This window comes from Natator depressus, chromosome 2, assembly GCF_965152275.1.
Source record: "Natator depressus isolate rNatDep1 chromosome 2, rNatDep2.hap1, whole genome shotgun sequence".
Lineage (NCBI taxonomy): Eukaryota > Metazoa > Chordata > Testudines > Cheloniidae > Natator > Natator depressus.
This window is the reverse complement of record NC_134235.1, coordinates 200792643-200818839: the sequence shown is the minus strand read 5'-3', so window position 1 is coordinate 200818839 and position 26197 is coordinate 200792643. Positions and strand designations below refer to the sequence as shown.

The window sequence follows — 26197 nt, the reverse complement described above, 5'->3', positions numbered from 1 at the left end:
CTACTTGGTAAATTTTAAATAGTTGTTTTGTGGCAAACTAATCCTTTTTGTACCAAAAGGCATTTTGACCATATAGTATGACAAATTACATTATATAAATCTACAAATTAAAATACAGTTACTGGGAAATCACTGAAATATGTTTTTACTATATATTACTGTATTTCTATGTCTGTGGTTGTTGAGAGGGCTCTGGATAAGTGGGTCTAACATACCAGGGATGAGGGAGCTATGGTGTACCGTGAAATCGCAGGGACGAGTAATATTTCTACAAATCACCACCCACACTATCTAATGAATCTTTTCCCTCTCTGATTCTATGTATGATTCTATAAGCCTTACCCATAATAATGAAGAGTCCAGATTTGCAAGCAAGATAAGATTACCTTATTTTTTTTAAAAGGCAAAATGTCACATTTTAGATCAAATTAAAACCTGGAGCAAGGATTTTTTTAAAATTAAAAATGTCTTTGTTAAGGCTGTTTTATTTAACATTTGTTTTATTTCCCATCATACCAGGCACTGTCTTAAGTAAACGTCTCTTTTTCTTTTTCCCTAGAATGAGGTTTCCATGTTGAAAAATGAGGTGGCACAGCTGAAACAGTTATTGTTAACACATAAAGACTGTCCAATAACAGCCATGCAGAAAGAGTCGCAAGGATATATAAGTAAGTAACTGGTGTATTTCCATGGTCTGCAATCATTCATAAGAACAGCAATCAAAGGTACCAGTCCCTTCCTCCAGCCATTCAGTACTTTCATTTAAACCACTTTTTCTGAACATCACAGAATTAAGGTTTTAAATGAAATACCTAGGGGGTGAGCAGATAAATGTAAAGGAGCACTCTGAAGACTGTTATATACTCTAATCCTGCAATTGATTGCTTGAAGGCAAACTACTGCATTTGCCAGGAGACTGACTTCTGCTGGATTGGGCCTGTATGTTTTAATGATTATAAATTTGCCAAATAAACTTATGTATTTACCAAGCACCAACCAAAAATGGCCATGGTGTGGTTCAAGCATAAAATAAAACTAGTCTCTACGCCATGGTGCTTGAAGCAATGGCTCTGCGCCTGCAATGAGATGCACACAGATAGATGCTCGTTCCCCTGCAGAGGAGCCCCAGTGAACTCAGTGCTCCATTCTGACAAATGTATGACAGGCAACAATGCTGGTGGATCCAGTAAAATACCTCAGAGTGGATCCTTAACATGTACTTTGGTAAATGGTGTAATGGTGGAACCCAAAAGAGTCTAATCACAGAAAGAAAAACTAAGCAAGAATAAATTACAAACATTTTCCTCCAATGAAAATAATACCATACTCCGAACTTGGTATGTCTGAGGTACGCAATTTCTTCTTCAATCTCTTCTTTAATATTCATCCATCATTAAAAAAGAAAAAGTTAATGAAGATACTGTAGCTAACTAGAGAGAGAAACAATCCAAGTGGACAAACTGCACATGTAGGAACAGGTGTTCTGCTTTGCTGAGTTTCTGCTCAGCATGGCATAGGGAGATTTCTATAACTCCCTGCTTCTCTGCCTGGCTCCAGAATAGGTTAGAGCAGCCTGAGAGCTGTTCTCATAGAATCATAGAATATCAGGGTTGGAAGGGACCCCAGAAGGTCATCTAGTCCAACCCCCTGCTCGAAGCAGGACCAATTCCCAGTTAAATCATCCCAGCCAGGGCTTTGTCAAGCCTGACCTTAAAAACCTCTAAGGAAGGAGATTCTACCACCTCCCTAGGTAACGTATTCCAGTGTTTCACCACCCTCTTAGTGAAAAAGTTTTTCCTAATATCCAATCTAAACCTCCCCCATTGCAACTTGAGACCATTACTCCTCGTTCTGTCATCTGCTACCATTGAGAACAGTCTAGAGCCATCCTCTTTGGTTCTAATATATGCCAGATGGCAATACTCCCCTAAAGCAAAAAACAGCCAGAGTTCAGTGTGCTCCAGCCATATCCCCAACATACATGCACACACACACACCCCTCACCCCCCTCACTCCCGCACTGGTGTCTCCAGGAAGAGTTGCACATGTGCCAGCTATGCCAGCTCTATGCCCTCTGGGAGTTTCTTTACATTAGGAGAATCATCAATATGGGAAATAGGGCCCGATTCCATCCTCGCTGCACCAAAGTGAATAAGGCCTAGTATTAGTATTAGTCCTAAGGACAATGGGATTTCATTCTTTACTACTAAGTCTTGCTTATATTAATGTTTCTGTGCTGCATTGCATTTTAATGCATATTTCAATCCCTTCTGCTGCAATAAATAAAGCATTTAAGCACCCAGTTACGAACTCTTGTAATTTTAATCACAAGTCTTGTGGTATTTGGCCTTTAAGAAAAAGTCCCAGCTCCTAGAGTCAGGTTATTACATGACTCTCATTTTTAAAAGGGAGTAAGTTTCTAGCCCTCAAAAGCTTGAAAATGTGAACCTTAAAGGCTCTAAAAACCTCAAAGGCAAACAAACAAACAAAAAACCCTCCATATCTACTATTGTTAAAATCTCATGATTTTGAATTATTGGAGTTGGCAGGACTGCCTCCTTGGTGGTCCATCTTCTATTTAACAGTACTGTAATACATCACAGGTGTTCAACATGTACACATCATTTTAGTTTGTGTGTTCTTTTTTTCCCAGGTCCTGAGAGTAGTCCTCCTGCAAGCCCCGTCCCAGCTTGCTCACAACAGCAAGTCATCCAGCATAATACCATTACAACTTCCTCTTCCGTCAGCGATGTCGTAGGAAGCTCCACTCTCAGTCAGCTTGCCAGTCATAGAACAGACATGAACCCAATTCTTTAAAACGGATTGGTCAGAAACTGCTATGGGAGAGTGGTAGCATAATCAAATGTCCTTGTGTTAAGGACATTTTCAACACTAACTCAGCCCTGGAAGACTCCTCAGTCCTTGGAAGACTCTGGCTTTCATTTTTATAGTTATTAAAATATGCCTTTTATACTTAGTTACAAAAAGGGAGTTATGCAATTAATATGCTATCAGCTTGGGAAATGCTTTGGTGCTTTCTCCAATTTTTTGGTACCAGTTACTTGTTTATAAACTGAAATGTTTCTGTACATAGTTGTGTTTCCTTCTTACCAGTCTAGCCCGAGGCCTCAGAATCATGGAGTTTTGTTAAACGGCAGCTTGTTAGCCAAAGTCATACATAGCTAACTAGGAATAATTACGCTATATAGATATTCAGGGAGTCTGGTGATAGCACATGAGAGAGTGAGTTAGCTTTACAATATCATCAGAACCCCACTCTGTATTCAGAGCCTCTTTCAGAGAAAAGAGTAGTTATATAATACATGGATATCAGAACAAATTCTAATCCCAGGTAATATGCCCTCTTGTCTTGCTTTCCTCTTTCATTTCCCTATTGTCCCTCTTCTAGTTGAGCTCTCTCTTTTGTCCTTCAGTTGTCCTTGCATCTTCCCTCTCTAAACTCTGTGGCTCTGTCTCCTTCAAGCTTCCTCCTGTCTTCGCATTCCAAGTCTCTCTTCTCCTTTTTTCTTCTGAGAATACTAATGAAGAAGAAAAGACTTTATACCCAATTTATATTCCCCTCCCCCTCCCTGTGGAAAAAAACTGTTGGCATGGTCACTGCTTTCAATAGCCCTTCACCCACAGCTGGGCTGCACTGAACTTTTGCTTTTTAAAAAAGAAATATGCAGGAGTTTAATGCTCCTGATTTAGTGTTTTAATAAACAGTGAAAGTAGTTTAGCCACAGGTGATGCACGATTGAAAGCCAGCTGTGCTGGTGCTAGGGAGAAGGAGCCTTGCAAGCTTCTGTTGTAAATGTCCATGGCAGAGTACAAGGATAGCAAATCACACCTGTTTATTACAACTGTTTTTTACACTGCCAATTGTTAATGTAGAAAAGCCATGTAGTATATAATAATTCAGAAAGGTTCTATTCATTAAACCAGTGACATTGTTCCATCATCAACTGCTAATAGCCTAAGATTTATATTTCATTTATAGCCCATTAAATCAGTTTGACCAGTGAGGAATAGGTTATTGTTAACTACCAGGAAAAGACCAGTTCTTCACAGCTGATTTTTTAAACATATGTGGGACAGATCCTTAGCTGGCATAGATCAGTGTAGCTCCGTTCACATAAGTGATGCTATTATCCTAATTTAACTAGCTGAGGATCAGTCCCAGTATGACATTAAAAGCACTTTTTAGCTGCTGTATACTACAAGAATGCTGTAAATTCTGCTATATGCTGTGGATGAAATTCACCCTATGCAGAAGGTCAACAAAAGGCCGAGGCACTTCTTGTATCCTAATTAAGCCCAATTTTGAATGCTTAGGCCTGGTAGGCCTTGTACTGGCCCTCTGCACAGAGGTGGCTTTCACCCTTAGATAGTACCAGTCACATATGGGAAATCAAGCATCAAAAGCACAGTAGATAACAGCCAGTTAGTTATATTATTTTTCAGTATGTTTAGACCTGATTCTGCTCCCACTGAAATCAGTGGCAAAAATCCCATTGACTTCAATGGGAGCAGGACCAGGCTCTTACTCTGTTGTGATAAATGTTTGTGACTGCATTTTTAAAAAAAAAAACAAATGCTAATTAACATTACTCCTGGCAAATACTCTACTGCTAAGCACTCTTCATTCTCAAGCTGAGTTGTTTTCCTCAAAGGTCGTTTCATTGTTTTTAGAGGAATAATAGTTTTTTAAAGGGTGGTTTTTATTTAAAGAAACAACAACCAAACAAATGAAGGCCTCTCCCTCCCGCTTCCTCCCCTCCCCCCTCCGCACCATGAAGCACTGTAGTGATTAGAGCCCATTTTGAAAGGGAAAGCAATCGCTAAGGATCTTGAATCATCATTTCTGATTTAGTTTTTATCTTGGTAACTCAGTTAACTTTTTATCCGTATTCTTAAACAACTCTCTTTCCATTTATGCAAATATTTTTGGAAGAAGAATTTTGAGTGTACAGTATAAATCATGACTTGATTATATAGTCTAAGAACCAAAACAATTAAGAAAAAAAACAAATATAAAGGATTTTCTATTATATTTTAGCAAACATATACTTTTAAATATTGAATCTGTAATTCATTTTAAATATTGAATCTGTAATTCATTTTTAAAGTCCAATTGTAATAGCTGAATGGTTTTGCTTCCTCATAGCTACTAAGGAAACTTTTGTTCAAATATACAGCTTTAAACATAAAGTTCCAGTTGAAGCTCCGTTATAAAAAACAGGAGGTATTATCGGTCCAAATTTCATGCCTCACCATAATCCCTGCCCCACCTCACTTCCCCGCAAAAATGCCATCATAGTATTAATTTAGTTTAAATCTTTTTTTTTTTTTTTTTTGCATGGATAGCACTTAAATACATTATAAAAGAACTGTTGATAATAGAAAAACAAATGAGCTACACTGCACTAGAATTAAGATTTGGTTTTACTTTTGTTCAGACTCAGCTGAAATATTTAGCTGTTAAACTGAAAGCCTCTACAGTAAAAAAAGAAAAAAAATCTTGCCTGAGTTTTGTTAAATCCAGCAACTTGACAGTTTGACTGATGTATATTATATATAGCTCGATTATGTCTTTTTTTAATGCTAACTAGGCAAGTCAACGATGCATTTGCCTAAATGTGTAATTATAACTAACTGTCTCCTCTCTATACTATTGGCCTATAGGTATAATTGTTATTAGTGATGTGGAAATAAGTAAAGGATGAAAGCTATTTGCTATTGCTTCTTGTAACTCTAAGTGCAAGATTCACAGGCCAAAACAACACGCAGCATATTGATATTAGGTATATCACTAAAAGGACCAACCATACCACTCAGCTTTCACTGCTCAACAGATTAACGTCCATCATGCTAAAAATATGCTTACTTTTTGGAGGACTGACCCTGCGGCCTTTATTTAGGCAAGTAATCCTTACAAGTCATCTCACTGGAGACTCTGATGTGTAAGGGCTGCAGGAACAGGGCCTATGTCTTTCTCCAGAGAACATCTCCTGTTTAGCAGAAGCAGCTTGTTTTTCAGTTCTGGTATTCTAAATCCACTTTCTGTGCTGTTTCATTCAAGGATAAATTCTAGTTTTCCCTGGGCTACTACTGGAGACTGATATGTGTTACACCTGCCTTTCTTCAACCTATTGCAGCCATCATCCAAATCACTGCCAGTGAGCTATCAGAATGGCTCCCCAGCCTCATTTCATGGGAGTTAACAGTACAGATGGATTATCCTGGCCATGTTTCTCATTCAAAAGAAGCATCCACATGTTAAACATTTCTATGTACAGCATCGCTCACTGTGCGACATTGAAAGAAAGTATGTTGGAAACCCCAGCCATGGATGAATGCAATACTTTCCCAAAAGTGCTGTGTTGTGATTCAAACATTTCATCCCCCTGAGTCAATTTATGCAAGCCATATTCATAACACCGCCTGTGGGAGACATGTTGTGTTTCTAGGACAATGCTGAGGAGGAGGATGTAGAAAATTTCTTGCTGTTTGGAGTTAATTCATGCAGTATACCTAAATGTATGCAGCTCATGTTCTGAATAGTGGAAAGTCAATGGTTCAACTTCAGGTGATTACTTGCCTCAGTGTATGTGGATTTTAGCATGTTAACTGATCTTGTCCTGTTAACTAACAAAACCAGCTGTAACTGTTGTCAAAAACCTGTCTTTTGGGGGATTTGTATTTTTTTAAGCAACAATATTAAGTGTTTAAAACAGCCTTTTAGTTAGCATAGAGTGTGCTTTTTAGCAGCTAACAACACATTTTTTTAAAAAAAAGTATATAGTGAATTTATGAAAATTCATGAGGACCAAAGCAAAATTTAAACAGGAATCTATTAATGTAGTATTCACATAGAATTTTATAAAGTATTTATTAATAAATGTTATTTTAACACATTCCATTTGAACAGTATTCTTGTATGGAATCTGGTTTTTTTTAAAGTTACAATATTAGTTTTGCAATAAACTACTCTAGATGTATGTGTATCGTAATCTTTTAGGGTCTCGAGCGGAAGTCGTCCATCTAAGATGGAAAGGTTTGCTGAGGTCTTTTGTACAGAAATTCCTAGGATTAATTGTTTTCTTTAAAGCAGCATCTGCTTTTTGTAACAACAAAAGTTATGAACTTACACTTGTTTCCTCTTTTTTTGAAAATGTGTTCTCTCATTTTAGAAAGCACAGGTAAGCTAAAGGGAAATAATACATAAAACTGGAAAGCCTGTCTTTACTAGGATGATTATATATATCACCAATGGAGATCTAATGCCATTCTTGCTTCTTTTCTAATATTACATAGTGAGTTGCACTATACTGCCTTACCATTGTCCCTTCTGTCTTTTACTAAGCAGTCTTGAGAAGCTTAGTTTAGACCATTGAAGCTCCATTATATATCAGATAAAATTATTGGAGAGGGAAGAAAAACTATTTTAATTTGTATAAATAAAAACTAAACAGTGCCTATAAAACAAAACCAGTTACAACTAATTAATATCTCAGCTCTACAGTTCAGTTATTTATATTATTTTACAATTGCACTTTAGCTCTCGCTCTCCCTTATTGAATCATTTAAATGTTTGCACCACATACATTTATATGCTTTCCCTGTTGGCATATCTATCGTTTGTCTGTCACACCCACCCAAATGGAGGACGGCTAAGAGAAGCTGAGTGCAGCCAATCTGCAACATGGCTTAGACTTTACACCTTCTTCATGATGGCATATAAATGTTTTATTATGCAAAGTACGTGAGGCAGCATCAAAGGTATATTTACTTATAGTTTATCTCATCCTGAGAACCAAAGTGTCCTGTATACTGTATGGCAGGAGACTGGCTCTTTTGTGCATTATACTGCCCTTTGACTGTTGTCCAGCCCATGATAGCTATTGAGCTGCAAAGATTACAATGGCCATACAATGTGTTTTGAATTTTGAGTCCATAAAATATAATGTTGCCTCGTAACTTAATAGGGGACAGCACCTTTAAAAAAAAAAAAAGACTAAAACCTAAAGACAAACAAAAGGAATAAAATCTCCCGTGAAAAAGCTCATTCATCTGAAGTAGTCACCAAAGATGATAAAGTTTGTGTTCACGTGTGACTCCTTCCTAGTGCTTGTGGTTATCTGGTTTTTATCACTGGCTTTATGCTTGGAGCTAAATTGCTTCCCAGGGCTTCTTTTCTTTTCTGTGAGTCTTCCATACCTTTCAAAACTACTTTTCAGCAAACTTTAAAGACAATGTAAGGCTGAAATGTCAGCGTGGGCTAAAAGATTAATTCTCTACATGGGAAGTCTGAGCCCTTTCCAAGGTTTTCCTTGGCTAGGAATCAATAATTGTGATCAGTGATATTTAGACCAATGTGTAATATCTGATATACAGGATCTGTAGGTCCTGTCTTAAGGCAAGCTAAGCATTGCTTATGTTAAGTTTCATGGTGCGGAACCATTTCAAAACCTTTGTATTATTTTATAATGTAGCGTTGGCCTTTTGTCACATCTCTAAACAAAATATTATCCTCTGAGTCTGCTTCACACACTGAAAATTGTAGCTTTCCAGCAATTGCAAGAGAAGGGGAAAACCAGTGTTGATAGTAAAGGGAAATTTTGAGGGGAAATGGATTTTCCATCCCTCTCCCCCTGGAGCCTGCTAAAAGATCCCTGGCAGGGACAACTTTTACCACGGCTCAGAAAGATACTTCTGAAAGGCAAACCATTTCTGCAGCCCTTCCTCAGGCAAAACTCAATGATGTTGATTGCCTGAGTAAGGACTTCAGGATTGGGACCCAGGTATTTCCCAATCCATATTCATGGGCTTCCCCTCCATATATTGCTCAATTTAAACACTGATCAGTTGCTTCTTTTAAATATAGTTACTATACAGGAACACTGATTTTTAAAGAAACTTTTAGCACTGCTTGGAGTAAGCCTAAACTATGGAAGTCTATAGATATATATTAAAAAAAAAAGACAAAAAGGTGCTGTCACTTTAAGTTTTGGGCTTGAGGTTGTTTGTATTGTACTAAAGGGTTTGTGTTTGTCTGTTTGTTTTATTCTGTAAAGTAACCACCTTCCCCACTGGAAGGAGAGAAATTTTTTTTTTTTTTTTTTGGTACATAAGTGTAAATAGGTGCTGCGGCATTTAATATGTTTAATTTTATGTTACGCTTTTTGTTGCGTCCTGAATACATTTATTGTTACAAATGGACAATGCGTTCATTGAAACTGTTCAACTAGTTCAGATTTTTACATCTCTTTCTCGCTAGAAGAGACAAGATTTTGTGCATTTGTACAAATGTTAATATCACTGCAATTCCAATATAATAAAGCACTCAAATGCAAACACTGCCTCGAATTTTGCTGCATCCATTTGTATGAGCGAGGAAGGTAGTGGACAGGGGAGAGGTGGTGGCGGGGCGGGGGGTGTCAGAAGATATCCTGCCTGAAAATAGGCTAAATTGGTCAGCAGAGTGTTTCTTTCTTAGCTTTCTCAGAGGTGGAGATACTGAAGGCTGCAAATCTGCAACATGCTGAGCCCCTCATCATTTACTGGCATCAGTGGAAGAAATTCATTCCTGTGCAGAGGCCCAGCATAAGTCCAACATTGCACGTAAGCCCTGTGTGGGATTCAAGTGCTGAACAGCTGTATGCTGGGCCTCTACGCACAGGTGAATTTCACCCACTGATCATGAGGGCACCCAGCACCTTGCAGGATCAAGTCTTAGGGTTGAATTTTTCTCCTGTGCAGAGGGCCTACCCTAGGCCTCAAAAAGTATGTTTACACAGCAAAGAAAAACCCATGGCCAGCCCATAGACACTGAGACTCTCCCACATTTCACGGTCCTAGAGCCCGGGCTCCGGCCTGAGCCCAGACGTCTACACAGTAATGAAACAGTCCTCCAGCCCAAACCCAGTGAGCCCAAGTCGCCTGGCACAAGCCAGCCGCAGAAGTCTGGTTGCTGTGTAGATGGACCCAAAGTGTTTCTAGGCCTTGTATGAGCCTTCTGCACAGGGCTGAATTTTCTCCTGAATTACTATATGCTCCTTATCCCAGCAGAATTGTATGAGCTGCCTCTACTCTTCCTTGTCAGTAAATTTTTTATATCTGAATCATTTAAAATTAGGGTGAGCCTGCCTCTGCAGCAGCAAACCAAGCTTCAGGGGAATCCCTGTGCTTGCCTGGCAATAACTCCAGTAAGAAATGAGCAGGAGAAAGCTCTTTCAAGAGCTGAAAGTCTGAGAAGACTTTGCTTATGGTCTTTCTCTCTCTTTCCAAAGGTTGATCCTGACCAGCAATGCCAGCCACCCCAAAAAGGGACAGGGAGAAGTTAGGGCCATGCAGCACGCTCCCACCCCCTTTGCAATGGCTTTCAGAGTTCACTGACTGTGCAGGAGGGCACATCCTCTCTTTAAGGATGGACACAGTGTTTGTGCTCCCCAGAAACTCAGAGGCACAACGGCTCCGAGAGCTGCTAACAGGGCAGGACTGTTCTGCATTGACACCAAAGCAGGGCTCTATGCCACAGTTTAGCCTCTGCCTGTCCAGCAAGACTGCAATGTTTAGTCCCAAATTACTAAAAAGCAGGGTCATACCTTTAAAAATAGCTTGCCTCTCATGAAGACACATCACAAGACTATTACTGTCAATGTGGTTATATTTACATCTAACAACATGAGCTAGGAGACTTATACTTATTGCGAGGCATCACAGTCCTAGACAGCCCAATCCTTGGTTTCCTTCAAAGAACCAAAACCAGATTGTGTTGTATTCATTCCTGTTCTGCACTAGACACTGTTACGATTCATCTCTCAATGATATTCCATGCAACATGCATCTAATAAAAAGTTACACTTTTTAAATAAAATTCTCAATATTGCCTGTGCCTTCCTCGATCTGGGGGGCAGCTGAGACCCAATCCAACTCTAAGTGCAAATTGGATTAGCCACAGGTTGCTCTAATTTTCAGCTGCTGCTCCCTACAGATTGTTCCACCAGCCAAAGATTGATAAATCCCACTGTACTTTGCTTCAGTCCCTTCTGCTGCTCAATACACCTCTGCCTGTGCCAGTACACCCCCTTGTCCTCAGCTGCCTGATTAAGACGTCTTTAAGTCCCACTGTTCATTTACATGTTAGGAAGGCCTAGGTGCTGGAAGTAGAGTGTGGGGGCGCTGCTGCACCCTCTGGCTTGAAGTGATTTCCATCATATAGAGGGTTTACAGTTTGGTTCAATGGCTCTCAGCACCCCCACTATACACATTGTTCCAGCACCTCTCTAGGAAGGTGTTCAGTACAGTACTACATAAAGAACTAACTATATTGTATGCCGTTCCTAACTGCAATATTAATGGAGAAACATGCCACTTGACTTCAAGAGACCCATGACCAGTGATGAATGATTATAGACCAGAGTAGGAGGAGGCAATAAGTTGACCACAGTATACCCAAATGAATGTCCACAAATCTGGGAGTGTACATTTGAGGGTGACAGAAACTTAGAAGGGAAGACAATCCAAAAGAGGTGGGACACTGGATCTGGAAGTAAATGGAGCCAAATGTTGCCAAGCTGCAATTGCATCTGCCACAGAAAATTATGACGTAATGATGATCGGCGTGAAAAAAATGTTAAAAGAAAAATAACAAAATGGGCTATACACGGCCTTCCGTTCAGACATAGCAAATTCATGGACGTAACAAACATCGAGTCGAGTGCAGGACAAGGTGACTGTAAGCTGCAGACCAGAGACCAGGATAAATGACCTGGGTATGCTAGTGGAAAGACATCTGCAACTACCAGTTCACTGTCTAAAACCATTAGGAAAGTAAACTATATTTAGTTGCAAAAAATAGAGGAGAGGCAAGGGGAAATCACCATGGCATTGTCCAAAAGGGCTGGGAGCCCAATCCTGGGGTGTTGTACATGATTTTGGATGTCATAGTACAGGATGAACGAGAAAAGTTACAGAAAAAAACAACAAAGCAGCAAAGCTCTGGGTTTATAGCCACACTAGTTTAGAAAAGTTAGGCTTGTAGGTATTACATTTCATGTGTTGATATGAACAGCGTAAGTCTGAGGTGTGGTCAGATGCAGAGCTATCATAGGCAAATGAGAGGGCCTGAGCTAAAGCTAAGGCCTTGTCTACACAAGTAGTAGCCATTTAGCTAAATGAGATTAGAAACTGATCTAGTTAAATCAGCGCAAACCCTTTTGTGTGGCCATGCCTGAAATCAGAGTAAAAGTGCCTTGTAGCAATTTGGCTTCAGTTTCTAGGCCTATTAGTTAAATCTGTCCAATTTGTGGGTGTAGAAACAGCCTCAGAAAGGAGGCAACACTGTGTGCGTTTCAATGCACAGAGCCAGAATCTCTGCAGCAATGTAGACCCATTTTGCTGCTCAGTCAGTACAAAAGGACTAGAAAGCAGCCTGCTGGCGATTCCTCCAGCATAGGGGAACCGCCCCCCCTCCCCAACAGAACAGATATAGGTCTAGCATAGTCAGCTATCCCACAGTGCAGATAGATGGCTGTGATCAGACCCTGCTGTGCTCCAGCTAGCCTTGCCTGGCAGACAGCCCCTCAACAGCCTTAGCAAGCCAGCTAGGTAGTCTAGAGCAGCCTCTAGCCTGTTCTACCTAAGGTCAGTGTAGAACTACTCAGAACCAGGAAACTGTACCTTACTTCTCTGCAGTGCCCCACCCTGAGAACCTGGCCCACGTGCAGTAATTAACACACGAGCTGACTCTGAAAAGGAATGGGATTGAAAATAATTTCACAAACGAGTCAGGCAACTAATTAAAGGGGAAGAAAGCCATTGCAGTTATTTGGGGCATGTGCTGAATCCAGCTGTCTGTTATATTACGTATTAGAGCTTCTTTATACACTGACTGTATGCAGTGGGGACATTAGTCTTAACATAAGGTATACAGGTTGCATGGGCCATGTACTTGAAGCTCTTTTACTTCAGTGCACTAAGTCCTTTTTTCTCCAGCCTGCTTTGTGTGTTCCAGTGCAACGTAATGCCATATTATGAAAACGACCCTTTAAAGCTGATAAAATATTTAAGACGTGTTCTGATTGTGTTATGTAAGCAAATACCAAGAGAAGTCTGACCATTAGTGAACCTGATCAGCCCAATCTCCAAGGACCGTCTTTAAGAACAATCAAGACTAGCCTTAGCTACAAGCAAACCAGGAAGTGGCCACTCATGCAGAAAGCAGCAAAGAGGTGTAATCTGCAGGGGATCCAGGGATTTGAGCATGCCGACACCCTACTGAAAAGTTAGACCCTTTAGGGTAAATCAGCAGGTGGTTTTACAGGGAATTGTATTCACCTGATAGCAAGAGGAGTTAAATGAAACAAAAATACTTGACCAGAACTGCTCAGTTCGTTAAAGAAGTTGAGATGAGAAAAAAAAATAAAATAAAGGGAGAAACGGAATTTTGAAGCAGGGGCCTTTGGATTATACAGATTTATATAATTAAGTGCAGTAATAACATTTTGCATGGAATACTTCATTCAGTCACTTTTTTATGCCCACAGAATCAATTACTGATTCTTCACTGAATATCATCAGACTAATTCCAATCTACTAAAAGGTTCTGTTACTGAATAAGGCTGTGCCAAAAGGGCCAACTCTGTGGGTACACGCGTGGATTAGAGAGAAATTTTGCAAAAGAGACATTCATAATGTAAACATCCCTCAAAGTTCCCTTTGCATGACATTAACATTTTGTGTCAAAGCGTGTACATTTTGGCACCCCCACAGGCTTTGAGCTGAAAAATTAATCTTTGGAATGAAATGTCATGATTGGAAATTTTGAAAATATAAAGGGTTTTTACAATCAAAAACGGGTTGCGTTTTGAGGGGAAATTATTCCTTTTAATAATTTGTACTGCAGTAGCAGCTACAAGCTGCAATCATAGACCAGGGTCCCACTCTGTTAGGTGCTGTACAAACACAGAACTAAAATACAGAGCTGATCAGCCCAATCAGAGCCCAAAGATGAGCCAAAATGTGCGTAAGCAGAGTCCTGCTTTTGAACGCTATCTCTAGCTAACATTAAACAGCAATATGAAACACACAACTCTCGGCATTTTCTTGGCAAGTAATTCACAAAGTCCTACCATTAAAAACAAATCTTGTGAAACATCCATCCCAGTTAACCATTTAAAATCTTACACATGCATGCATGCATGCACAGACGGCTGGCCTTAGGGGTGGACAACCTGGGTGACTGCCCAGGGCACCATAGTCGGGGGTGCTGTGGTGAAGAGGCAAGGAGCGGAGGCTCCCCCTGGCAGCCTGTGGAGTGCAGCCTGGTGCAGCAGAAGCATCTGCCTCCCTGCTTCTGAGCAGTGGCTCAGCCTAGCTGCTAGTTTCGCTCCACACTCTGTAAGCCGGTGGGCTGTTCCCCCTGTACCCTCTGGGACTGTCCCAGCCCAGCTATTCCTCCTTCCCTGGGCGCCCTGAACGAAAGTGATGCTGCAAGCGTGGCGTCTCGGCTCACCAATGGGAAATGGAAGTTGCCTCATCAGGGTTGGCAGGGGAAGGAAACTGAAACTGGAGGGGAAATATATGAGTAAGTCTGGGGCAGTCCTGACCCTGTGCCCCAACTCCCAGAGGGCCCCTCCCTGTGCCCCCATGTCCCACCCCTTCCAGCTCCCAGGGGTCCCCTCCCTGTGCCCCCAGGTCCCAGCCCCCTCCATGCCCACCCAGCTCCCAGGAGGCCCCTCCCTGGGCCCCTCACGTTCCGGCCTCACAGTTCTCAGGCCCCCCCCGTATTCTCCCCAGTTCTCAGAGTGTCCCCCAGTCTTTGAGGTTCCCCCTCCCCATGCCATACTCTGACACACACACACACACACACACCAGCTCTCAGGGGATTTCCCCCTTTTTCTTGCTCATTCTAAAGGGAGTTATCAGTGCAGGGTGTTGGGATAGTTCAAGAGCGAACCTTCCACCATCATCACCCACCCTAGCTACCTCCAGTGTGCTGGCATGTTTCCATTTTAACCTCCCCCACAATGTCCCACCTTCCCTGGGACTGGGGAGGAGCACTTGAATATTGGGGATGCTCAATACTGAGGTCTGGGGAGAGCTCTGCCCTTCTGGAGCGCCCATGTCACTGCCCCCTCCCCCATCCCCACACCAGTGAGACTCTAGCTGTACGCCTCTGGTTCTCCCCCTCCCCTGCCTCCCTCCTGGGGCACTCAGATCACCATGCGCCCCTGCCACCACAGCCCTCTGGTGCCCTCCTGTCACTGAGCCTTCCCGCGGCCTGCTGACCTGTTGTGGGGAGCCCAGCGAGGCAGTGGCATCAAAATATAAGTTCGCACAGGGCACTATTTTCCTTAAGGTGCCACACACACACACACACACACACACACGAGAGAGAGAGAGAGAGTTTTCAGAGTAGCAGCTGTGTTAGTCTGTATCCGTAAAAAGAAAAGGAGGACTTGTGGCACCTTAGAGACTAACAAATTTATTAGAGCATAAGCTTTCGTGAGCTACAGCTCAAATAAATTTGTTAGTCTCTAAGGTGCCACAAGTCCTCCTTTTCTCTTTACAGAGACCGTTGTGGCTGCTGTCTCTCTTTCTGCTAAAAATAATCTCTCTGGCTGATGACCTGCTCAGGCACTAGAAGCTCCACTAGTTCCACAGTCATTCCATGAGACAATAAAATAAATATTGCTTCACACTACAGCACACCCTCGTTATAACGAACCTGTCAGGATCCAAGTCAATGGTTCGTTATAGCTAGGTGTTCGTTATAGCAAAAGAGCCCCACTGCCCAGCAGTGGGAGGGAGGTCTGGGGAGACTGACAGCCCCCGCCGCAGCTGCAGGTTCGAAGTGGGATCCGGGGAAGGCTCATTATTATGAAGGGTGTTATAGTGAGGGTCTACTGTATAAGCTCCAGTGTCCTTTGCCCACCCCTATTGCTGCACCTTATGATAATGCCAACGGACGACCCTACTGGAATTCCTGTAGTGTATCTGGTAAGGGGATGCCTAATACTGACCTTGGGGAAAATAAACTGAAGTGTGGTTCAAGTGTAAAAAGTGACTTCAAAAATGACATGCAGTTTAGTCTCTCGGTGATTTCCTACCAAAGGTGCTCACTTCAAAAGCAAAGGGAGTGGGGGATTGTAGGGGTTTTATTTACTGCCAACCCTTCAAATTCAACCCAAGCACTAAGAGAGGCTCTTATCTTCTCATACATCATCTCTAGAAATAAAGATTCTGCAAGCCAACTTATATACAATAGGGATGGGCACTATAGAAAACCCTCACTTATATACAATAGGGATGGGCACTATAGAACTTGTCCTCAGGTACAGTTATGCTAACCTACTGCTTTCAGCGAGATTGCACAGGTGTAATGGACAGCTAGTCACTCTGAGTATCTGTGAAAGCATGACAGCTTGTCTCTCGCACCAACAGAAGTTAGTTCAATAGATCTTACCTCACCCACCTGTGGTGTTTAGATGTTGCTTGTAATTATTAGAATTGGGAGCACTGGCTGCTGGGAGTCTGAAAGGACAGAAAACAGGAAGAAGGGGGCAGGAGTTGAGAGGCTGGGAAAAGCTACAGAGGGTGCAGCAGCAGTTTGGTAAAGAGGTTTCCACTTTGAAAATAAAGTCCTGTTGAAGCTTGTTAGTACCTTGCCTGGTTGATACAACATTTTGGTGATGAGGATGGATCTTCTGCCTCTGAAACCACCTGCACCCTTTCTGCAAAGCCCAGGTGAGCCTCTGTCAAGGTTCCTTCCCCACTCTGAACTCTAGGATACAGATGAGGGGACCTGCATGAAAAACCCCCAAGCTTATTTTTACCAGCTTAGGTTAAAACTTCCCCAAGGTACAAAATATTTTACTTTTTGTCCCTGGACTTTATTGCTGCCACCACCAAGCGTCTAACAAAATATAACCAGGAAAGAGCCCACTTGGAAATGTCTTTCCCCCAAAAATCCCCCCAAGCCCTACACCCCCTTTCCTGGGGAAGGTTTGATAAAAATTCTCACCAATTTGCATAGGTGAACACAGACCCAAACCCTTGGATCTTAAGAACAAGGAAAAAGCAATCAGGTTCTTAAAAGAAGAATTTTAATTGAAGAAAAAGTAAAAGAATCACCTCTGTAAAATCAGGATGGTAAATACCTTACAGGGTAATCAGATTCAAAACATAGAGAATCCCTCTAGGTTAAACCTTAAGTTACAAAAAGACACAAAAACAGGAATATACATTCCATTCAGCACAACTTATTTTATCAGCCATTTAAACAAAACAGAATCTAACGCATATCTAACTAGATTGCTTATTAAGCCTTTACAGGAGTTCTGACCTGCATTCCTGCTCTGGTCCCGGCAAAGGCAACACACAGACAGAGAGAACCCTTTGTTTTCCGCCTTCCCCCTCCAGCTTTGAAAGTATCTTGTCTCCTTATTGGTCATTTTGGTCAGGTGCCAGCGAGGTTATCTCTAGCTTCTTAACCCTTTACAGGTGAAAGTTTTTTTTCTTTGGCCAGGAGGGATTTAAAGGTGGTTAGCCTTCCCTTTATATTTATGACACGCCCCCCAAATCACAGATAGGGTGAAACACTGGCTGTGATTTCTTCCTGGAGCTCTAGGAGAAAACAGAGTTAATAAGACACATACACCTCTAAATATACTACCAAGTATATAAAGACTAACAATATTTTCCACATCTCAAGAACGATTTTAACCCGTTGATTCTGGGAAACTTTCACGGGAGAATGCATCAGCCACTTTGTTAGAAGCTCCTTAGATGTGTTGTATGTCGAAATCAAAATCTTGGAGAGCTAAACTCCAAGTTTTTTGTTATTTCCCGTGGCGGTATGAAGCCACTGTAGCGCAGCATGGTCGGTTTGCAGGTGGAAACACCGTCCCCAAACATATGGGCATAGCTTGTAGATAACGGTGTAACATTCTTTTTCACTGACTGACCAGTTGTTTTCCCTCTCAGACAGCTTCTTGCTGAGAAACATGAGAGGATGGAATTTTTGATCCGGTCCTTCCTGCATTAAAACTGCTCCCACACCACGCTTGGACGCATCTGTGGTTACTAGGAATGGTTTGTCAAAGTCTGGGGCCCTTAGCACAGGGTCAGACATGACTGTCGCTTTAAGCTGGTTAAAGGCCTTCTGACACTCTTCGGTCCACTGAATGGCATTTGGCTGTTTCTTTTTGGTTAGGTCTGTCAGTGGGGTGGCGATTTGGCTGTATTGTGGTACAAGTCGCCTGTAATATCCAGCCAAGCCTAAGAAGGATTGGACCTGTTTCTTTGACTTTGGGACAGGCCACTTTTGGATAGCATCCACTTTGGCCTGTAGGGGGTTGATAGTTTCTTGACCCACCTGGTGTCCAAGGTAAGTCACTCTGTTTAGGCCTATTTGACACTTCTTACCCTTAACAGTTAGTCCTGCCTCCCTTATGCGCTCGAAGACTTTTTGTAGATGTTCCACGTGTTCTGCCCAGGAATCCGAAAATATGGCCACATCGTCAAGGTAGGCAACTGCATATTATCCCAATTCCGCTAGAAGACCATCTACAAGTCTTTGGAAGGTGGCGGGTGCATTCCGCAGCCCGAAAGGGAGTATATTAAATTCATACAGCCCAAAATGTGTGGTGAAGGCTGACGTTTCCTTGGCGGATTCATCTAGCGGTACCTGCCCGTACCCCTTGGTTAAGTCCAAGGTAGAGATGAACTGGGACTGTCCCAGTTTCTCCAATAGTTCATCTGTGCGTGGCATTGGATAGTTGTCTGGGCGAGTTACAGCATTTAGCTTACGGTAGTCCACGCAAAAACATATCTCCCCATCTGGTTTGGGAACTAGAACCACTGGAGATACCCATGCACTGCCAGAGGGGCAGATTACCCCCCTCTGTAGCATATCCTGTATCTCCCGTTCTATAGCAGTTTTAGCTTGAGGAGACACCCGCTAAGGTTGGGCTCTAATTGGGTGAGCATTACATGTGTCAATGGAGTGTTATGCCCGTTCAGTCAGTCCTGGGGTGGCTGAGAATGTCGGCGTGTAGCTAGTGCACAGCTCCTTGATCTGCTGTCGCTGCATACGCCCAAGGGTCATGGAGAGGTTCACCTCTTTCATGCCACCAGCACTTTTTCCTTCGTAGTAGACACCTTCAGGCCACTCAGCGTCATCTCCTCCCTGGGCTGTAAACTGACAAATCTTTAATTCTCTGGAATAAAAGGGCTTTAAGAGAATTAATATGGTACACCTTAGGCTTTCGGTTGGAGGTGGAGACTGCTATGAGATAATTAACAGCTCCCAGGCGCTCCTGGACCGTGAATGGCCCTTCCCACAACACTTCCATTTTATGGGCCTGGAGCACCTTTAAGACGATGACCTGGTCCCCTACTTTGAAGGAACACTCTCTAGCATGTTTATCATACCAGGCTTTTTGCTCTTTTTGAGCATCCTGTAAGTTTTCTTTAGCAAGGGCTAAAGAGGTTCAGAGGGTGTTTTGGAGGTTGGTTACAAAGTCCAGAATGTTAGTTCCTGGAGCAGGTGTAAACCCCTCCCATTGCTGCTTCACCAACTGTAATGGCCCCTTAACTTCACGGCCATATTCAAGTTCAAATGGTGAAAACCCTAAACTGGGATGTGGTACAGCTCTGTAGGCAAAGAGCAACTGCTGCAACACTAGGTCCCAATCATTGGAGTGCTCATTTACGTATCATTGCCCCCAAAGTCCCATTAAATTTCTCCACCAGGCCATTTGTTTGATGATGGTAAGGGGTGGCAACCAAGTGATTCACCCCATGAGCTTCCCAAAGGCTTTCCATAGTTCCTGCCAGGAAATTAGTCCCTGCACCTGTGAGGATGTCGGAGGGCCAACCTACCCTGGCAAAAATGTCTCTTAGTGCCTGGCACACACTTTTAGCCACGATGTTGCTTAGAGCTACTGCTTCCGGCCATCGGGTGGCAAAATCCATGAAAGTCAGTATGTACTGCTTTCCTCTGGGTGTCTTTTTCGGAAAAGGACCCAGAATATCCACAGCTACTCGTTGAAATGGAACTTCAATGATGGGGAGTGGCTGGAGAGGGGCTTTGACCTGGTCTTGGGGTTTTCCCACTCTTTGGCATACTTCACAAGACAGGACATAGGTAGAAACATCCTTGCCCATTCCCTCCCAGTGGAATGACCCCTCCAAACGGTCTTTGGTCCTGTTCACCCCAGCATGACCACTAGGATGATCATGGGCTAAGCTCAAGAGCCTGGTATTTAGTTGGAACTACCAACTGTCTCTGAGGATGCCATTCTTTCTGGTGTCCACCAGAAAGAGTTTCCTTGTATAAAAATCCTCTTTCTACAACAAACCTGGATCGATTAGAAGAGCTGAGAGGCGGTGGGTTGCTCTGTGCCGCCGTCCAAGCTCTCTGGAGGCGTTCATCTGCTTCCTGTTCGGTCTGGAACTGTTTCCTTGATGCTGGAGACATCAGTTCCTCATTGGATTGTGGACCTAGGTTTGGTCCCTCTTGGAGCGATGTAGGGGATGGGGCTGTTTCTGTTGACTGTGAACCGCTCTCCGCTGGTGCACTATGTTGGGTTTCAGGCTCCGGCTGAGCCTCTTGTGTAGGGTTATCAGCTGCTGCCGGTTCAGGTTCGGTGGGGTCCTCTGGTGTTGGGGTTGCAAGTACTGGATTCAATGTTGGCAGTGGGTCTGTGCTGGTTGTTCTGCCAGTTCCAGTTCTGGGACTGGCTCTGTCTGGGTCTCTGGGACTGGATCCACTACTGCTGTTACAGATGCTGGCATGTGGTCCAGGTCCACCACCTCTGACCAGGTCCTGGTAGAAGTTTCCGGAACAGAGCTAGGCGTGACGGCTTGCTTAGCCTGGCTGCGGGTGACCATTCCCACCCTCTTGGCCCGCTTCACATGATTGGCCAAGTCTTCCCCCAACAGCATGGGGATGGGATAATCATCATAAACTGCAAAAATCCACGTTCCTGACCAGCCCTGGACAGGCAACTTGGCTGTAGGCAAATTGAAAGACTTGGACTTAAAGGGCTGAACTGTCACTTGGATCTCTGGGTCGATTAAATTGGGGTCCACTAAGGAAGCATGGATAGCCGACACTTGCACTCCGGTGTCCCTCCACGCGGTGACCTTCTTCCCACCCACACTCACAGTTTCCCTCCGCTCCAAGGGTATCTGGGAGGTATCTGGGCCTGAGGACCTCTGGTGTGATTCCGGTGCAATGAACTGTAATCGGTTGGGGTTCTTGGGGCAGTTGGCCTTCACATGCCCCGGCTCGTTACATTTAAAACATCGGCCAGCTGACAGATCACTGGGGCAAGGTGGGTTGCTGGAGAACAGTGTGGCAGGACGATGAGGTGTCTGGAGTATTCCTTGGTGTGTAGTTGGGACCTTGGGCTGCTCCCGGTAGTAGGGTGTGGTCTGAGGTTGTCCCTTCTGGTATCCGCTCCAACTGCGACCAGGGTTGTTCCTCTCTCCTCACTCCACCCATTTTGTTCCTGCTTGCCCCACCTCTGTGGCGGTCTGGGACTGCTCGTATCGATCAGCATAAGAAGCAAGACTTTCTGCTGAGTCCATTTCCTTGTCCCATAAACACTGTTTTATTTCCTCCTTGGACATATTCAGGAATTGCTCCTGAGCTATCAAATCACACATTCCGTTAAAGCTAGTGACACCCCTTCCTTGGACCCATTTATCTAACAGATCCTTCATCTGGTTTAGATAATCCACATTACTTAGTCCAGGCCCTCTCTTAAGGGTTAGAAATTTTACTCTGTACGTTTCAGATGTAATTTGAAATTGCTTTAAAACCAAATCCTTGAACTTATTATAGTCAGAAGCCTCATCTTTAGGCATCTTATTGAATACGTCCAGAGCTCTTCCAGTCAATTTTGCGACCAATGTGGTCATCTTGTGTGCTTCAGGAATTTTATGGAGAGTGCACAGTCTCTCAAAGGTGAGAAAATATTCAGCAATATCACTGGATTCATCATACTGTGGACATAGTCGCTCCCATTTGTGGATTGTTGGGGAAGGATGGTTAGGGTTACCCAGTAGATTCCGCTCAGCCTTTACCTTCTCCATCTCCAGTGCATGCTTCCTCTCTTTTTCCTTCTCCTCCATTTCTATGTCCTTTGCCTCCATAGCTCTCCTGTGGGCAGCCTATAGGGCTTTTTCTGCCTCTTTCGCTGCCTCCAGTCTGGTTAACTCAAATTTCTGTTGGGCCTTGGTTTCTGTCATGTTAGCCTCTCTGTTTTTAACTATCTTTACACCCGAGAGTTAGAAATAAAACAAACAAACAAACAAAAACTTGGCTTGTCAAAATATATATATATATATATATATATATATATATATATATAGGTTGTGCTGTAACCAGATTCCTATGTTCTCTGATAGTGATTGTCAGCCTACAGAAAAATCCTTAAAAAAAAACTAACACCTTTGTCTCCAGGCAAATAGACAGAAAACCCCTCTAGTTGCTCTTAGGTTAAAAAAAACAACAACAACTTCAGGTCTGTGAAGACTTGTGAATTTCCCTGCAGGAGGTTAACTACACTGCCTTTAGGTAGAGAAAACTCCAGCTCACAAAAGACAATTCCCTTTTGTCTCTGCTCTGGCCCCCAAGCAGAGACAAAAAAAAACTCTAACTGCTTTCAGCTTAAAACCTGCTTTCCAGCAGCCCAAAGGAAAAAAATATTTCCTTCTTTAAAATCTGTGCTTCTGGTTCAAAAAATCTCAAATTGATCTCAAAATGATTTCAAGTTAATCCCACCGCTCTGCCACCATGTCAAGGTTCCTTCCCCACTCTGAACTCTAGGATACAGATGAGGGGACCTGCATGAAAAACCCCCAAGCTTATTTTTACCAGCTTAGGTTAAAACTTCCCCCAGGTACAAACTATTTTACCTTTTGTCCCGGGACTTTATTGCTGCCACCACCAAGCGTCTAACAAAATATAACCAGGAAAGAGCCCACTTGGAAATGTCTTTCCCCCAAAAATCCCTGCACCCCCTTTCCTGGGGAAGGCTTGATAAAAATCCTCACCAATTTGCATAGGTGAACACAGACCCAAACCCTTGGATCTTAAGAACAAGGAAAAAGCAATCAGGTTCTTAAAAGAAGAATTTTAATTGAAGAAAAAGTAAAAGAATCACCTCTGTAAAATCAGGATGGTAAATACCTTACAGGGTAATCAGATTCAAAACATAGAGAATCCCCCTAGGCAAAACCTTAAGTTACAAAAAGACACAAAAACAGGAATATACATTCCATTCAGCACAGCTTATTTTATCAGCCATTTAAACAAAACAGAATCTAACACATATCTAACTAGATTGCTTATTAAGCCTTTACAGGAGTTCTGACCTGCATTCCTGCTCTGGTCCCGGCAAAGGCAACACACAGACAGAGAGAACCCTTTGTTTCCCCCCTCCCCACCCTGTCTCCAGCTTAGAAAGTATCTTGTCTCCTCATTGGTCATTTTGGTCAGGTGCCAGCAAGGTTATCTTTAGCTTCTTAACCCTTTACAGGTGAAAGTTTTTTTTTCTCTGGGTAGGAGGGATTTAAAGGTGGTTAGCCTTCCCTTTATATTTATGACAGCCTCCAATTGCTTTTACTGCCTAGATCCATATGTCTGAGACTTATCTACTTGCAATCAGTGCTACAGAGATTTCTGAAGTAAGAAAGTGTGCTCTGCTAATCCACTGCCTTGGAGCAGAAGGGCAGTGTATATTTTACACTTTTCCCCTTGCAGATGATAAATATGAGACTGCACTCACTGCATTAAAGAATTTTTTGTGCCAAAAGTGAATGTAGTAGCTAATTGTTACAGATTTTGCCAGCGTGAGCAGAAACCAGGGGAAACTATAATGCAGTATATTGCTTCCCTGAGGAGTCTGGTTGTAATTTGTGACTTTGGGAATATGGCAGATGAGATGATTAGAGACCAGCTCATTGAGAAAACAACCATGCTTCATGTAAGAAAATGCTTACTTCTAGAACCACAATTTACACTAGAAAAAGCAATAACCATTGCTACTCAGATTGAGTCAGCTACAGCTGAAGCCAAAATAATGAGCATGGATACAGGAGGCGCAGTCCAGACTGTGACTCCTTTGCAGAAAAATTTACTACCACTGCAGACACACAATTGCAAGAGGAAAACTAATGAAAAACCAGTGAATCAGCAAATTCAAAATACAGTAAAAGCATGTTTTCGCTGTGGATCCCCACAACACCTTGAAAGCTACACAGGATGTCCAGCAAAAGTAGCTCAGTGCAATCATTGCAAAAAGATTGGACATATTGCTAAAGTATGTCGCAGTAGCCAGTTCAATCAACAGGTGCATGCAGGTATAATACCAGATGTTACTGTGCTGAGCGTGGACAAAATCACTACTGCACATATTCCAGAACAGATAACATGCACTGTAAACGTTTCCGCCATACCCTCAGGCAAACCACACTCTATTCAGCTAATGTTGGACACTGGCTCAGCAGTATCTATACTACGGGATTCCATCTATCTGCATTACTTTAAAGATGTGCCTCTTACTGAACCCAAACTTCACTTGGTGTGCTATTTGAAAAACCATATTCCAGTATATGTCTGCCTGCCAGTAATAGTTATTTTTGGTGATTGCTGTGTAACTGCAGAGTTCTACATTGTCCACAAAGGCACTCCTATCCTTGGCAGAGATTTATTGGCTGCTTTAGAGACTAACCAATTTATTTGAGCATAAGCTTTCGTGAGCTACAGCGCTTTCGTGAGCTACAGCTGAGCTGTAGCTCATGAAAGCTTATGCTCAAATAAATTGGTTAGTCTCTAAGGTGCCACAAGTACTCCTTTTCTTTTTGCGAATACAGACTAACACGGCTGTTACTCTGAAACCTGTCATTGGCTGCTTTAAATCTCAGGGTAGTTAATGGATGAATTGATCTTCCTCAGCAAAGCACTCTTGCGGTACACACACCAGTTTCAGCTGGGACCCAACACCAAGTTGAGGAGAAACTGGCTGTGCTTATGGGTTTCTGCACAAAGTTAAAATGCGGAATAATGTGATGCCTGTACGACAGAAGTTACAGCACTTACCATTTTCAGTCAGGGAAGCTGTTTCAGAGGAACTTAGAAAACGTATTCAAAAGGACATTATTGAAGAGATTGACTCCTCGGAATGGGTTTCACCATTAGTAGTAACGCAGAAGAAGGGTGGAGACATTCGCCTTTGTGGGGACTTAAGGGAGCTAAATAAAGCTATTGTGATTGACAGCCATCCTCTTCCTCACATAGAAGAAGTATTTGCAGAACTCTGTGGAGCACAGATGTTTTCTACTCTTGATTTGCAGAGCGCATACCACCAGGTTATGTTGCATGAAGATAGCGGAGACCTCACAGCATTTATTACACTTGAGGAACTATTTCGTCTTAAACATGTTTCATACAGTCTCACATCAGCCCCAAGTGCCTTCCAAAAAATGATGTCATTGATTTGAAGAATCAACATGGAGTTCAGTGCTATTTGGATGATATTATTGTGTTTGGAAATACTTCGGAGGAGCATGACAATAACCTGCAGTCTGTACTAAACTGCATCAGCAAAGCAGGCCTCCAGCTCAATAGGTCCAAATGCAAATTTAGACAAACTGAACTCTCCTTTCTGGGGCATACAATTTCACAGTCTGGACTAAAACCTGATCCAGATCATATCCTGGAAATTTCAAATGCTCCTCCTCCAGCAGATTTGCAAACCTTACATTCCTTCTTGGGTCTTACCTCCTGGTATGCAAAATTCATTCCCAATTATGCTTCCGTCATTGAACTGTTATGGGAATTACTACAGAGAAGTTCAATCTTAGTGTGGACAACGGATGCACAAGCTAGTTTCGAAATGGTGAAAGACTTGATTGTACATTGTCCAGTACTTGCACTATTCAGTCCTGCATTGCCCACAATTGTAACTACTGATGCTTCTGATTATGGACTTGAGGCTGTTCTCACACAACTGCATGACGACAACACAGAGAGGACTGTTGCATTTGCTTCAAGGACACTAAATAATGCTGAGAGAAAATATTCTACAGTCAAAAAGAAGCACTTGCTTGTGTCTGGGCTACTGAAAAATGGAGAACTTATCTGTGGGGCCGCACATTTAATTTGCACACAGACCAC

General features: G+C 42.7%; 1 protein-coding gene and 1 long non-coding RNA gene across 6 annotated transcripts in view; one reads left to right on the top strand and one right to left on the bottom strand.

Moving 5' to 3' along the window:
- The window catches only part of CREB5 (cAMP responsive element binding protein 5), a 348228-nt gene extending 343424 nt beyond the window's left edge, over positions 1-4804 (top strand). For all 5 annotated transcript variants that reach the window (XM_074945730.1, XM_074945732.1, XM_074945729.1 and 2 more), the window contains 2 exons: positions 560-668; positions 2654-4804. In XM_074945730.1, the coding sequence (XP_074801831.1) occupies positions 560-668; positions 2654-2817 (273 nt within the window). In that variant the 3' untranslated portion in view covers positions 2818-4804. The remainder of the gene's footprint in view (positions 1-559; positions 669-2653) is intronic.
- LOC141983049 (uncharacterized) overlaps positions 1-26197 on the bottom strand; it is a 114351-nt gene that overhangs the window by 24590 nt on the left and 63564 nt on the right. The gene's annotated exons all lie outside the window — the stretch shown is intronic.